At 38.8% G+C, this 11,128-nt stretch overlaps 3 protein-coding genes across 3 annotated transcripts; all 3 read right to left on the bottom strand.

Moving 5' to 3' along the window:
• Positions 1 to 464: 464 nt before the first annotated feature.
• Positions 465 to 5,301, bottom strand: LOC123009115. The gene is made up of 2 exons (XM_044405237.1): positions 4,951 to 5,301; positions 465 to 959 (listed from the first exon to the last, which is right to left on the bottom strand). The coding sequence occupies exons 1-2, from the start codon at positions 5,299 to 5,301 to the stop codon at positions 465 to 467; spliced, it is 846 nt and encodes a 281-aa protein (XP_044261172.1).
• A 23-nt stretch (positions 5,302 to 5,324) lies between these two features.
• Positions 5,325 to 6,831, bottom strand: LOC123009114. The gene is made up of 2 exons (XM_044405236.1): positions 5,383 to 6,831; positions 5,325 to 5,342 (listed from the first exon to the last, which is right to left on the bottom strand). The coding sequence occupies exons 1-2, from the start codon at positions 6,829 to 6,831 to the stop codon at positions 5,325 to 5,327; spliced, it is 1,467 nt and encodes a 488-aa protein (XP_044261171.1).
• Positions 6,832 to 7,055: 224 nt separating this feature from the next.
• Positions 7,056 to 8,132, bottom strand: LOC123009113. The gene has a single exon (XM_044405235.1). It carries the CDS (start codon positions 8,130 to 8,132, stop codon positions 7,056 to 7,058), a length of 1,077 nt encoding a protein of 358 aa, XP_044261170.1.
• Between the last annotated feature and the right edge of the window lie 2,996 nt (positions 8,133 to 11,128).

Raw genomic sequence — 11,128 nt, 5'->3', positions numbered from 1 at the left:
TGGTCTCTGGAGCTTCGACGAGTGTTGGTGGTATCAGGTGAAGACAGCCTTTGGTGGTTGTCGTGGTGTGTTCTTGGTATTGAGAAGTGATGTTCCACTGGTTGAGGACGGTGGTGGTGGTGCTATTAGTTCGTGAAGGTGTGACGACTTTCTCCCCCTTTTGTGTGAATTGTGATCTTTGGGTCATGGTGTTTGTTTTGAGTAAAAGCATAGATTCTGAGAACTTTGGAGTTGAGTAATTAAGTGCGTGCCTTGGGTGGTTGTTTCTCTGGAGTCGTGTGGGAGAGATCCAGATGTGGGCAAGCTATTATTCAAATTTAACTTTTCTTGCTCCAACTAAATGTATAAAAATACTGACGCTATTCGTAGTTACGGCTACGTGAGTGCGAATTATTTAACCTATAATGTACCTACTCTTACGAAGAATATATGCTAACTTAGAATTTTTCGCGACTGTGTTTTATTTAAAGCCAAGTCTTTTTATCGGGCGTCTCTACAAAAGTGACTTGTTTCTGGGATGAACTGGTTGATAGGCTTGGGTAGATTGGTTGGGTTGTTTGGGTAGCAAGACAAGGCTCTGATTTGCTAAGGGAATTTACTTCTATGTCTACTAATTCCGGAGCAGATGGTTCAGGAGTTCTAGTTGGTGTTTGTTGCGTTAAATTTTTGGCGACTTCCTTTTTGTGTTTAAGGTGTAGGAACCATAATGTAAGGCTGTCCCAAAAACTGGCTAATAATTTGAAAGACCATCCATGTGTTTGGTGGATTGTGATTGCGTTTATCACAACTTCCAGAATCCATTTGAGTACTCTCCAGACTATATAAAGTCCAATCATTCCGCTGGTGATATTTCCTATCCAGCTGAGCCAACCCCACATTTTGGCAATTGTTGATTCAGCTAACTTTTCCATTTCTTCCGTGTTAAACATTGATAGGACTGAAACTCCTTGGGAGTCGACCTTTTGTCCTAGGGCTTTTCGAGTTAGTATGTTAGAGATTGCTGTACGTTCAAATCCAAATAGCATAGCTTGTTGTGCTTCACGAATTTCTTGTGGTGTATATAGACCTCCCGTGCCTAGGCTTTGTATTGAATTAAAAGGAAGATGTCCTTCCGTGTCTACCGTTAATGTAATTGGGGTGATGCCGATTGCTGGTTGTGGACTGAAACTTGTCCATTGGTTATTGATTTTGTACAGTGGTGGAATTAAGGAACTGCATTCAATTTGTTCAGCATAGCGCTGTATAATTCGAGTTACAGGAGACATAAAATAGGGTTCATTGTCTACTTGGACTGGTAATTCCATGTAACAGTCGTTAGTTCGTCGAATTTCAACAACGCGAGGCACACATTGAAGGATGTATAGGGCTTCCCCTGCGACTTTTCCGATGAATCCTAGTTGTCCTTTTACGAGGGTGCTTACTACGTTTGGGGATAATGGTGCTAGTGCCAGTCGGTTCTTTAATATTTCTCGGCGTAAGAGGCATCTTCGATGAATTGTATAAGCGTATGTGCGATCCATAGATGTTTTTAGTGATTGTTCCTTGTAGAGGAATTTTGAATTGATATATGCCGTTAGGTCAATATTTTCAGGTGTGACTTTTCTGCGCCAGGTAGTGAGAAGTGGATCTGTTTCTGTTTCTGCTACCAGAATTTTCGGGTGTTCTGTTTGCCAGACGCGCATGCCACAAGCGGCATGGGGTTTTACAAGGGATAAAGCAAAAACTTTGTCATGTTGTTCTACTACTACGTATCTGGTGGCTTGGGAATCGTGAGCGTGGTGTACGATATGTCCTATTCCTTGATATAAAACAGCGTATCGATCGCAATCTGGTAACGTTACTGGCGTCCACACCGTTTCTCCTACCATAGCATCAATGCAGTAACCATTTAAGAATGAGCAAACAACACCTCCGCGTAAGCTTATTTCATCTTGTTCGAGTTTGAGGCGGGCGGTATAGTCTTGTACAGTAATTTTAACGGCGGCCATGACGATGACATTTGTCCAGGTTATGCCGTTATCGGTGTAACTAGTTCCTACACAGTGTCCGTCCATCGTTACGGTGCCTGCAATAGTAACGGATCCTCCTGTTGTGCTATTTGGTGTGATTTGTGAGAAAATGTGTCCATGGAATCCTCGGTATTCTTGATATTCGTGTATTTCTAAACATCCGTCGCGTCCTACTTTATGTACGTAGGTGTATAACGATTGTTGTGTGGGACTTGTGTGGCTGAACATGCCACATTGCATAATCATGCGAGTTACTTCAATCATACAAGTTTTTACGTGTACTTTCTCAAATTGGTCCTTTTGAATGACTTGTAGCGATTTTTCTTCTGTAGAGTAGCTAAAGGCTGGATCAGGACATGGTGAAACGTCATTTAATGAGATGACTGTGATATTGGTAGATGCATTTTGGCAATCGTAGGCAATCAAGGTATCGCTTATTGGTATGAGAATCCCCAGTGAGGTTATTGTTAAGATGAGATCTGGAATTGAAAATATTCAATTACCATCCGTCGTCTGAGTTGGTATCTTCATTGAGTGAGTGTAATTGTTAGCAGTTAAGGTTACGTAACTAGGGCTATATACATAATGTAGTATATATAGCGTTTCAGTGTTTTTGCTTAAGATTTTAGATAGCTCAGCGTAACACCCACGGATGTGGTGATGCTCTCCCTTTTGCTCTCGTGGTGTAGGGATGTTGTGGTATTTGTCGTCTGTGATTGTCTTCGTCGTCATCATCGTCATTATCATCATTATCTGATGTATCGGAAGATTCTATATTAAAGTCATCTTCGTCGTCTTCTTCTGGTGTTATAGTTCCTGAACTATCAGTATCTGAGTCATTTTCAATTTCTTCGTTGAGGTTATCATGTTGGTTATTTAAGGCTGGATACCAAATAGGAAGATTATGATGATTTGGGATTTCTACTGGTTCTGGTTCTTCATCTATGTCATTTAATTCTTCTTCCTCGTGTAATTCGGCAGAGGAGGCGTCATTTGCAGGTTCTTCATTTTCTTCTAGTACCTCGTTGCTTATTTCTACATTCGTTTTCCATTTCCTTAATCTATCTGCATGGACTAAGAGTTCCTTTTGTGTTCCAATTTCCTTGATCTTGAAATTAACTGGTCCTGTTTGAGTTATGATGCGATAAGGGCCACTCCATTTGGGATAAAACTTAGAGGCTAACTTATTTCCTTTTGTTGTGGGTGTATAAAGGTAGACTCGATCTCCTGTTTGAAATTCACGTAATTTGCGTTTGCGATTTAGTCGTTCTCCCCGTTTTTCGTTGGTTTCTTCTAGTGTTTTGGATGCTTGTTGTAATGCTTTATTTAATCTTGCCATTAGTTCTGTAGGATAATGGATATCTATGTCATAGCGAACTCTATCCGGTTTGAGGATAGAGTGAAATGGTAGTTCCATATCACGTCCATATATCAGAAAGAAAGGTGATTCTTTTGTTGCTTCATGTGGGCGATTCCTGTATGCCATTAGTACATAAGGCAGCATTTCGTCCCAATCGCTATTTTCTTCGGTGATGTAGTGGGATAGCATGGTTTTGAGTACATGGTGCATTCTTTCAATTACTCCGTTGGTTGATGGTCGGTATGGAGTTGTTTGTATTTTTTCGATGGTTAACTTCTGGCAGATTTCTGTGAATAACTCTGATAAAAATTGCGTTCCACAATCTGTTAAGAGTATTCGTGGTGTTCCATGGCGTAAAATGATGTTATTAACGAAGGCTCGTGCGATAGTTTCTGCCTTCATATCTGGTATTGCGATGCATTCAGGGTAACGAGTTAGGTAGTCCATACAAGTGAGTATGTATTTGTTTCCGTTGGTTGTTAAGTTGAGTGGGCCGACTATATCCATTGATACTAGTCCAAACGTGCAGGTTGGAACTGGCATGGTTTGTATCTCCGCTGATGGATGGGGATGTGTTTTCCTGATGTTACATGAGTGACATCCCTCGCAGTATTTTCGAATATGTTGAGTCATTCCTTTCCAGTAGAATTCTCTTTGAACTAGTTCTGTAGTCTTTTTCCTGCCCCCATGGGCCATGAATGGAGTGTCATGATATAGTTGGATAAGCTTCCGCTGCATTCTTTTTGGAACTAATAGTTTGTCTTGTCTCTCCCCTGGTTTTCTTTCCTTATAGATGAGTCCATTTGGTGCTTGGTAGATCCCTTCTTGATGGAGTAATTTAGCCAGTTCAGGATCCTCTTGTTGTGTCTTTTTAATTTCTTCGAGGTCGTAGATGATGGGAGTGCATTCGGTATCGATGTTTCGTATCAGTTTTTCTGTTTCATCAGGATAGTCGATTCGAGTGAAAGCATCGACGTGGTGTTGTTTTCCTGGACGATATTGGACTTCAAAGTCGAATTCGGCTAGTGTCATAGCCCATCTGGCTAATCGAGAACTTGGTTCTTTTATGGTTAATAGATATCTTAATGGCCTGTGGTCGCTGATGATGGTAAATTTTGTGCCAATGAGATAACATCGGAAATATTTCACTGCCCAAACGATGGCGAGTGCTTCTCTTTCGATGGTGCTGTATCGAGTTTCCGGATCTTTAAGGCATCTGCTAGCATAGCAAACAGGATGTTCTATTTCGTATTTCTGGGAGAGGATAGCGCTGATGGCTATTCCTGAAGCATCGGTTGCTAAGATAAATGGTCTTCTAAAATCGGGGTATTTTAACACAGGTGGTGTTGTTAAGGCTTGTTTAAGTGTGTTAAAGGCGGTTTCTTGTTCGTGGTCCCACTGATATTTTACGTCTTTCTTTGTTAACTGAATGAGAGGCTTTACAATTGTGGCAAAATTTGGTATGAATTTCCGGTAGAATCCGCATAATCCTAAGAAAGCTCTGACTCCTTTTGGATTCTTGGGTACYGGATACGCARATACGATTTTTGTTTTCKCCGGATCGGTTTTTATYCCTTCCGCKGAAATGATRTGTCCAAGATATTTGGCTTCTTTCATAAGAAAATTACATTTGGTGGGTTTTAATTTAAGATTGGCTTGTCTCATTCTGTCAAAAACATCGCGTAAGCGTTGTAAGTGTTCTTTGACATCTGATGTACTAAACACAATAACATCATCTAAGTAGACCAAGCATTCAAGTCCAACTAAGCCTGAGAAAACTGAGTACATGAGGCGTTGCCATGTACTGGGTGCGTTTCGAAGGCCCATTGCCATTCTTTTAAATTCATAATGTCCTGTAGGAGTACTGAAGGCACTTTTTTCGCGATCATCTGGGTGAAGTTCTACTTGAAAATATCCACTGGCCATGTCCATGATTGAAAATAAGGAAGCTCCAGTTAGTTGATCAATTGTTTCTTGTAATATTGGTAAGGGAAAGAAGTCTGGTTTAGTGACTTTATTCAATTCTCTGTAGTCGATGCATAGGCGAAATTCAGGATCTTCGCCCGGGTGTCTCTTCTTCTCGATAAGGATGACTGGTGCTGACCATGGAGAAGAACTTTCTTGTATAATATCGTTGTTTAAGAGTGTTTGGATTTCTTTATCCAAAATATGTTTGCGATGGTACGGTACTCGATAAGGCCGTTTTGAAATGGGAGGTACTGGTTCTGTGATAATTCGATGTTTTACCTCAGTGGTACATGTTAATCTTTGATCAGGAGCGCGAAATATGTCATGGTATTCTTTAATTAGCTCTTCAAATTCTTTACACATTTCCATGTCTTCCCTTGGGTAAGTTAAAGTTTGTAAAAGTTTTTCGATTTCCGCAGCGTCCACTTGAATGTTTCTTATTTGATTTTCATTTTCTATGAGTGACGGTAGTGTTTCCACCGCGTATGCCCTTCCTATAATTTCTTCTTTCTGCAGTTTGATTGGTTGATTCGTGAGATTTAGAACTTGAGCAATGACGGTCTCTTGATTTTCATTTAAAGTCCGTGCCGTTAGCATACCATTGTGTTGATGCTGGTAAGCGTCAATTAGAATAACTTCTGCGTTTATTGGTTTTTCCATTTTTCCTATACAAATTGCTCTACATCGAGCTGGGACGATAATTTGTTCTAGTAGTCTAATTCGGGACGTTTCCTCTGATTGATGGCCTTGTGGTAGATTCGTTATATGATCATCCTTCTTGCAAAGAGCGTCCCCTTTGCTTGATGGGTCATGAATCTCCTTGTTACATCCTGGATCCTGTTGTGGATGAGACGACCATTCAATGTCAGTGGTCACGTTGTCATTTGTTTGTGCATGCATGCTATTTTCTGAAGAGGACTTTTTCTTATTTATCCCGCCCATCGGGTTCCCCTTCCCGTCTATCGGAATCACCTTCCCATTTATTGGGTTACATTTCTTTCTTTTTTTATTTATCCCGTCTATCGGAATACCCTTCCCATTTAATGGGATACCTTTTTTATTTGTCCCGCCCATCGGGACCCCCTTCCCGTCTATCGGGATACCTTTTACCTCATTTATTTCTCTGTTTTCTTTATCTTGGTCATTGTTGGGAGTCATTTTTCGGTAAGTCGTTTTTTCGTCCTGGAAGTTATTCTGTGATCCTAATTCTTCTTCATTTATTTCTAATTCTTCTTCATTTATTACTGATTTCTTGCTTGGCATAATTCCTGTTGTCATTGCTCTAACTTGATCTTCCTCTGTTTCCAATTGAATCTCGTAGTTGCAGATTTTCATTAGTTTTTGTGACCAACAAATAATCACCTTAAATTTATGTAAAAAGTCGAGTCCGATTAACATAGTTCCTTGAAATTGCATCTCATCCCCTACGGCGATGAAATCTTGTTCAATGCATTTGGTCTTTCCTATTTCTATTGTTAACGAAATTTTTCCCATGTTTCGAATTATTGCTCCTTGAACGTCACGTAATATAAGGTTATTATCAACAATTCTAAGTTGCTGTTTATCAGTTAGATCTGAATATTTAACTAATGATATGTCGGAGCCGGTGTCTATTAATGCTTTAATGTAATTTCCTTCGATGTTTAATGAAATTGAGTTATATTTTGTGCTTAATTTAATGTTACAGATGTGGGGTTGCTTTTGGTTATTATGTGCATTTAGTTGCGGGCCGCCCCTTGTTGGGCAGGTGCGGCCCTGTTGAAGTTTAAATTTGGCTTGCGCTGAGTCCATCCCTGTCTTTTATCTCCTGAGGGTGAACGTACCCAATTTTGCCTGTTATCTCTTGGTTGTGAATGATTCCAGCCCTCGCTTTTATTACCGGCGTGTGGGCGATTCCAATTTTGTCTTTTAACCCCGGATTGTGGTTGATTTAACTTGTAACATTGGCGTCTAAAATGTCCTCGTTGTCCGCATTCGAAGCAATTTTTACAATCCGCCTGCATATGGCCTGTTTTGTTACAACCCCAACACTTAAGGGTTTGTTGTCCATTTTGCCGACTGTACTTTGGCATTTTTATGTATTGCAGATGTTCTTTAAGCACAGGCTCTTCTTGCTTGCCCTGTAATTTAAATTCCTCGGCCTCAATTGCTCGTTGTAAAGTTTTTCGTCGCAATCTGTTTTCGATTTGTTCCTCTCGGAGGGCAATTTCGACCGCGTCTTCAAAAGTTCTTGGTGCCGCTGACATGACCCTTTGTTGGATGGGCATTGCTAGGCCTTCGATGAATTGCATTAAACATTCTTCACGCAGATGTGTTCTAATCCAATCATTTTGATTAGGATCCGCAGTTCTCTTGATTGTAGCTGCTCCTAACATTTGTAACCGTTCCGCGAATTCGGTGACTGATTCACCTGCTCGTTGTACGCAGAGTCGAAAACGGTGTAGATGGTCTACCTGGGTTACTTTACTTTCAAATCGATTAATCAACGCATTTTTTAATTGGTTCCAAGTGCAGTTAGGGTTCTTTAATTCCTCGTTCCATTCTACCAATCGACGAGCAGCCCCTTGTAATTTGAGCTTCGCTACCTTGACCTTTTGCAATTCGGTCCAACCTTCCAATTCTGCCACATCTTCAACGTATCCTAAGAAGGTTCGCACCGATTCGTCACCCGCAAAAATTGGAATTAGCTGGGTGGCCGCGGTTGATAATCCCAGTGGATTACCTGCATATTGCGGTTGTACTTGCTGGTCAAGTGGGGGCACATTAGCATTGACTTGAGGTTGTGGAATCGCCATATTTAGTTAAAAAATAGGGTTACTAAATAGGTATTTCGATTGATAACTAGATCGAATCAATTAACCGGCAGTTTGGTGTTTTTAAATCCCAACTGATTAACAGACGAACTCAATTATTTTTATAATTTCAGATTKATGAATGAACTTAAATTTTTGTCGTGATTCAAGAACACGTGTTTGTAATTAACACTTTAAAGAAGCTTTCTTTTCCTATTTCACGTCCTGTCACCCGTTTAGTGGTTTCTTCTCTCTCAGATGGCTTAGCTAATCTCYTTRTCTCGCTCCAAATATTATGCTTACTATGCCCGTTTAATTTACGACACCTATAAAGAAAGGAAACGGCATGCGTTAATCGTTTCCTTCTTTYGATGGCAAAATACTTAAGATTAACACCGTTAGAYCATACTGTGAATTTATTGARTATAATTACGCGTTTTTAWCAAATCTCAGATTTCTTATTGTTGAACCCYWCCGTATTTTAATTTATTAATAAMTCTAACAGCAATTGTTTTTAGAGTTTGACTGATCTTTTCCTTTACTTTACATTGTTTCTCCAATTGTTCTGATCCCCTGATCTTTTGTATACTGTCTTTGTGTCCACACCCTCACATGTTAATTGGACCCATCGTGTTTATTTTTATTTAGGCCACTCCCCTAGTGTTTTTCTTAGTCCGTAGTTTGAGAATTTTAAGTTACTTTATATTCAACCTACCCTCAAGTGTTTTGTAAATTTTTTTTTTTTATTACTGAGATTATAATGGGTGAGTACCTTTTGTTACTAATTTTCCTAYGCGTCAATAATAGGTATTATTAGTACCGTTTATTTTATTAATTTAATCCGTAAATCCTTATTACAATTATTTATTCTTACGGTTCTTTATTTAGATTCCCGACGACAAGTAATTGTGAGTGACTTGGAGTCTCACATCACGGTTGGGATTCTAACAGTGCTACCGCGAAATGTGACGACAGCCACCTTGTTACACCTGTCATGGGGTATAGGTGCTCCTCCGCCTCCAGGATCGCAAATTATTTATTGGGGCGACTACATATTATTGTGGTCGCGAATACTGGATGTGAGTGTGGTGCACGTGTGGTGGGACCTTACTATTTAGTTGTTAATAAWGTATTTTTAATTTTATGGTATGATTTTTCTCTTAGCCCTTCCTCTTTACTACAAGTTTTAATCAAAGTTTTTGTTAATTTTCTAAGCGGGGTGGGATTATTTGAAATAACTTGGGAATTTCCAATCTGTCACGTCCAAGTCCAGATGTTAGCACCCAACTTCTTTTTATTACCCTTTTGGCTTGACCGCTCCATTTCTACCTACCSCCTACCCTTATGGGGAAAGTGACAAATTTTTGGTGTAAKACTGGGTCTTGATTTCATTTAGTTCTGAACTAGTAACCAAACAAGTCAAACGATATCATGAGCAGTAAGTACAAAAATTTATTTAATTTTGTTATTATATATATATATTTTTTTTTTATTCCTATGTTATGATTTTTTGTTACCTACTTCTTTGTTTGAGTAAAAAAATTATTAATTTTATTTTTATTAATATTCCTAAGTAATTTTTGATAAAAAATTTTTTTTATTTATTTATTTATTTATTTATTTATTTTTTTTTAATCTGCTTTAAGTTATCGCATGCCTGATTCGGAATATAGCTAACTATTTTGTAACAAAAAGAATTTTTATTATTTTTAATAAATTCCGTTAGATTTAGTCACTTTGATTCTAATGTTTTGTCTTGAACACTTTATTACCAAATTTTGTTTTATTTATTTAATTTATTTAGAAAAAAAAATTTCTTTTATTAGGTGGAGGCAGGCCCGCGGGCTATATGAATGATTTTACGGGGGAACTATTTGCTGACCCCCAGATCGACCTATGGGACGTCGATCGGATTATGGATTTGGTGCCGTCCACCATCCTAGAGAGGGTGGACCAAGTGACCATCAAGTGGGTGGCACGCCCACCCTCTACGACGCGGCAGTGGAACATTCATGGGGACTTGGGAGCTTTTTGGTCCCGTAGAGGCCACATCTGCACGGTGTGGGCCTGGCGAGTGTCCGAGTTAAGTGGAATGTAAAAAAATTTTGTTTTGTGATTTTATTTTTTTTTTGTTTTTCTATGAATAAATTGTGGTGATAGAGATTTCTTGCGTCATTGTAATAACCCAGTAATTCCGTAATTCCCATAACAATTTAAACAAACCAGACAAAAAATATATATATAAAAATAAGAACACGTCAGGAATCCACAGACATTTGTGCGAGCAATTAATTTTGCCTCTAATTCAATCTCATTATAAAGTGAAGTGATCTTTCCCAAAAGCAATTGTGAATCCTACTGACTGCGCCAATTCATATGTGGCGGGTGTTTAAGACTCTTTTATAAAAGGGTTAAATTCTTTTATGGTCCAAGCGGGTTACGCCACAAGATGAATAAATTTGTTTGAGGTAGGTTCTCCAGCGTTATTTTGTGGAGCCAATTACTTTGGGAAGACGAAGGAATTAAGCAGTCAAAATTCAGATGTTCAAAAACATTATAAACAATTTATTAAACTAATATTTAAGTATTTGAAAAGTATTACAAAGTAAAAATTTAAAAGAGAATTTAGGTCTAGCGGAACCGCTTCTGAGATAAGGGCTAACGTTACGCTAAAGTTTAGTAAGAACAATTAATTCAATTGAAATTCTTACCAGCTAGGTCCAATAATAATTGAGTTAAACGAACGATCTATTTTAGCGTCTAATAAGGAAGTCCAATTTTCATTATTTGATTTACTACGCTCTAAGTTAAATTAACAAGTAAAAAGTGGGTAAACCCAAAATGAATATAATCTAAATCTAAAACTAGTGAGTACAATTCAGAGGCAAGAGGAGAACAGTGAGAAGAAAAGGATCAGTTATTCAATGGCCCGAAACCTCGTGGCTTCGGTGTAAACATCTCAAATTACCCGGTTTCGCCCAGTCCATCCCAACTCTCAT

This window comes from Tribolium madens, unplaced genomic scaffold (assembly GCF_015345945.1).
Source record: "Tribolium madens isolate multiple individuals breed KSU strain unplaced genomic scaffold, Tmad_KSU_1.1 Scaffold_71;HRSCAF=194;Tcas5.2_LG6, whole genome shotgun sequence".
NCBI lineage: Eukaryota > Metazoa > Arthropoda > Insecta > Coleoptera > Tenebrionidae > Tribolium > Tribolium madens.
Note: the sequence above shows the minus strand (reverse complement) of the source record. Positions and strands in the feature narration are given on the sequence as shown.

What these genes read in the sequence shown, in the direction of transcription:
- LOC123009113 (XM_044405235.1), bottom strand. Translation starts at nt 8,132, where the DNA reads ATGGCGATTCCACAACCTCAAGTCAATGCTAATGTGCCCCCACTTGAC.
- LOC123009114 (XM_044405236.1), bottom strand. Translation starts at nt 6,831, where the DNA reads ATGGGAAAAATTTCGTTAACAATAGAAATAGGAAAGACCAAATGCATT.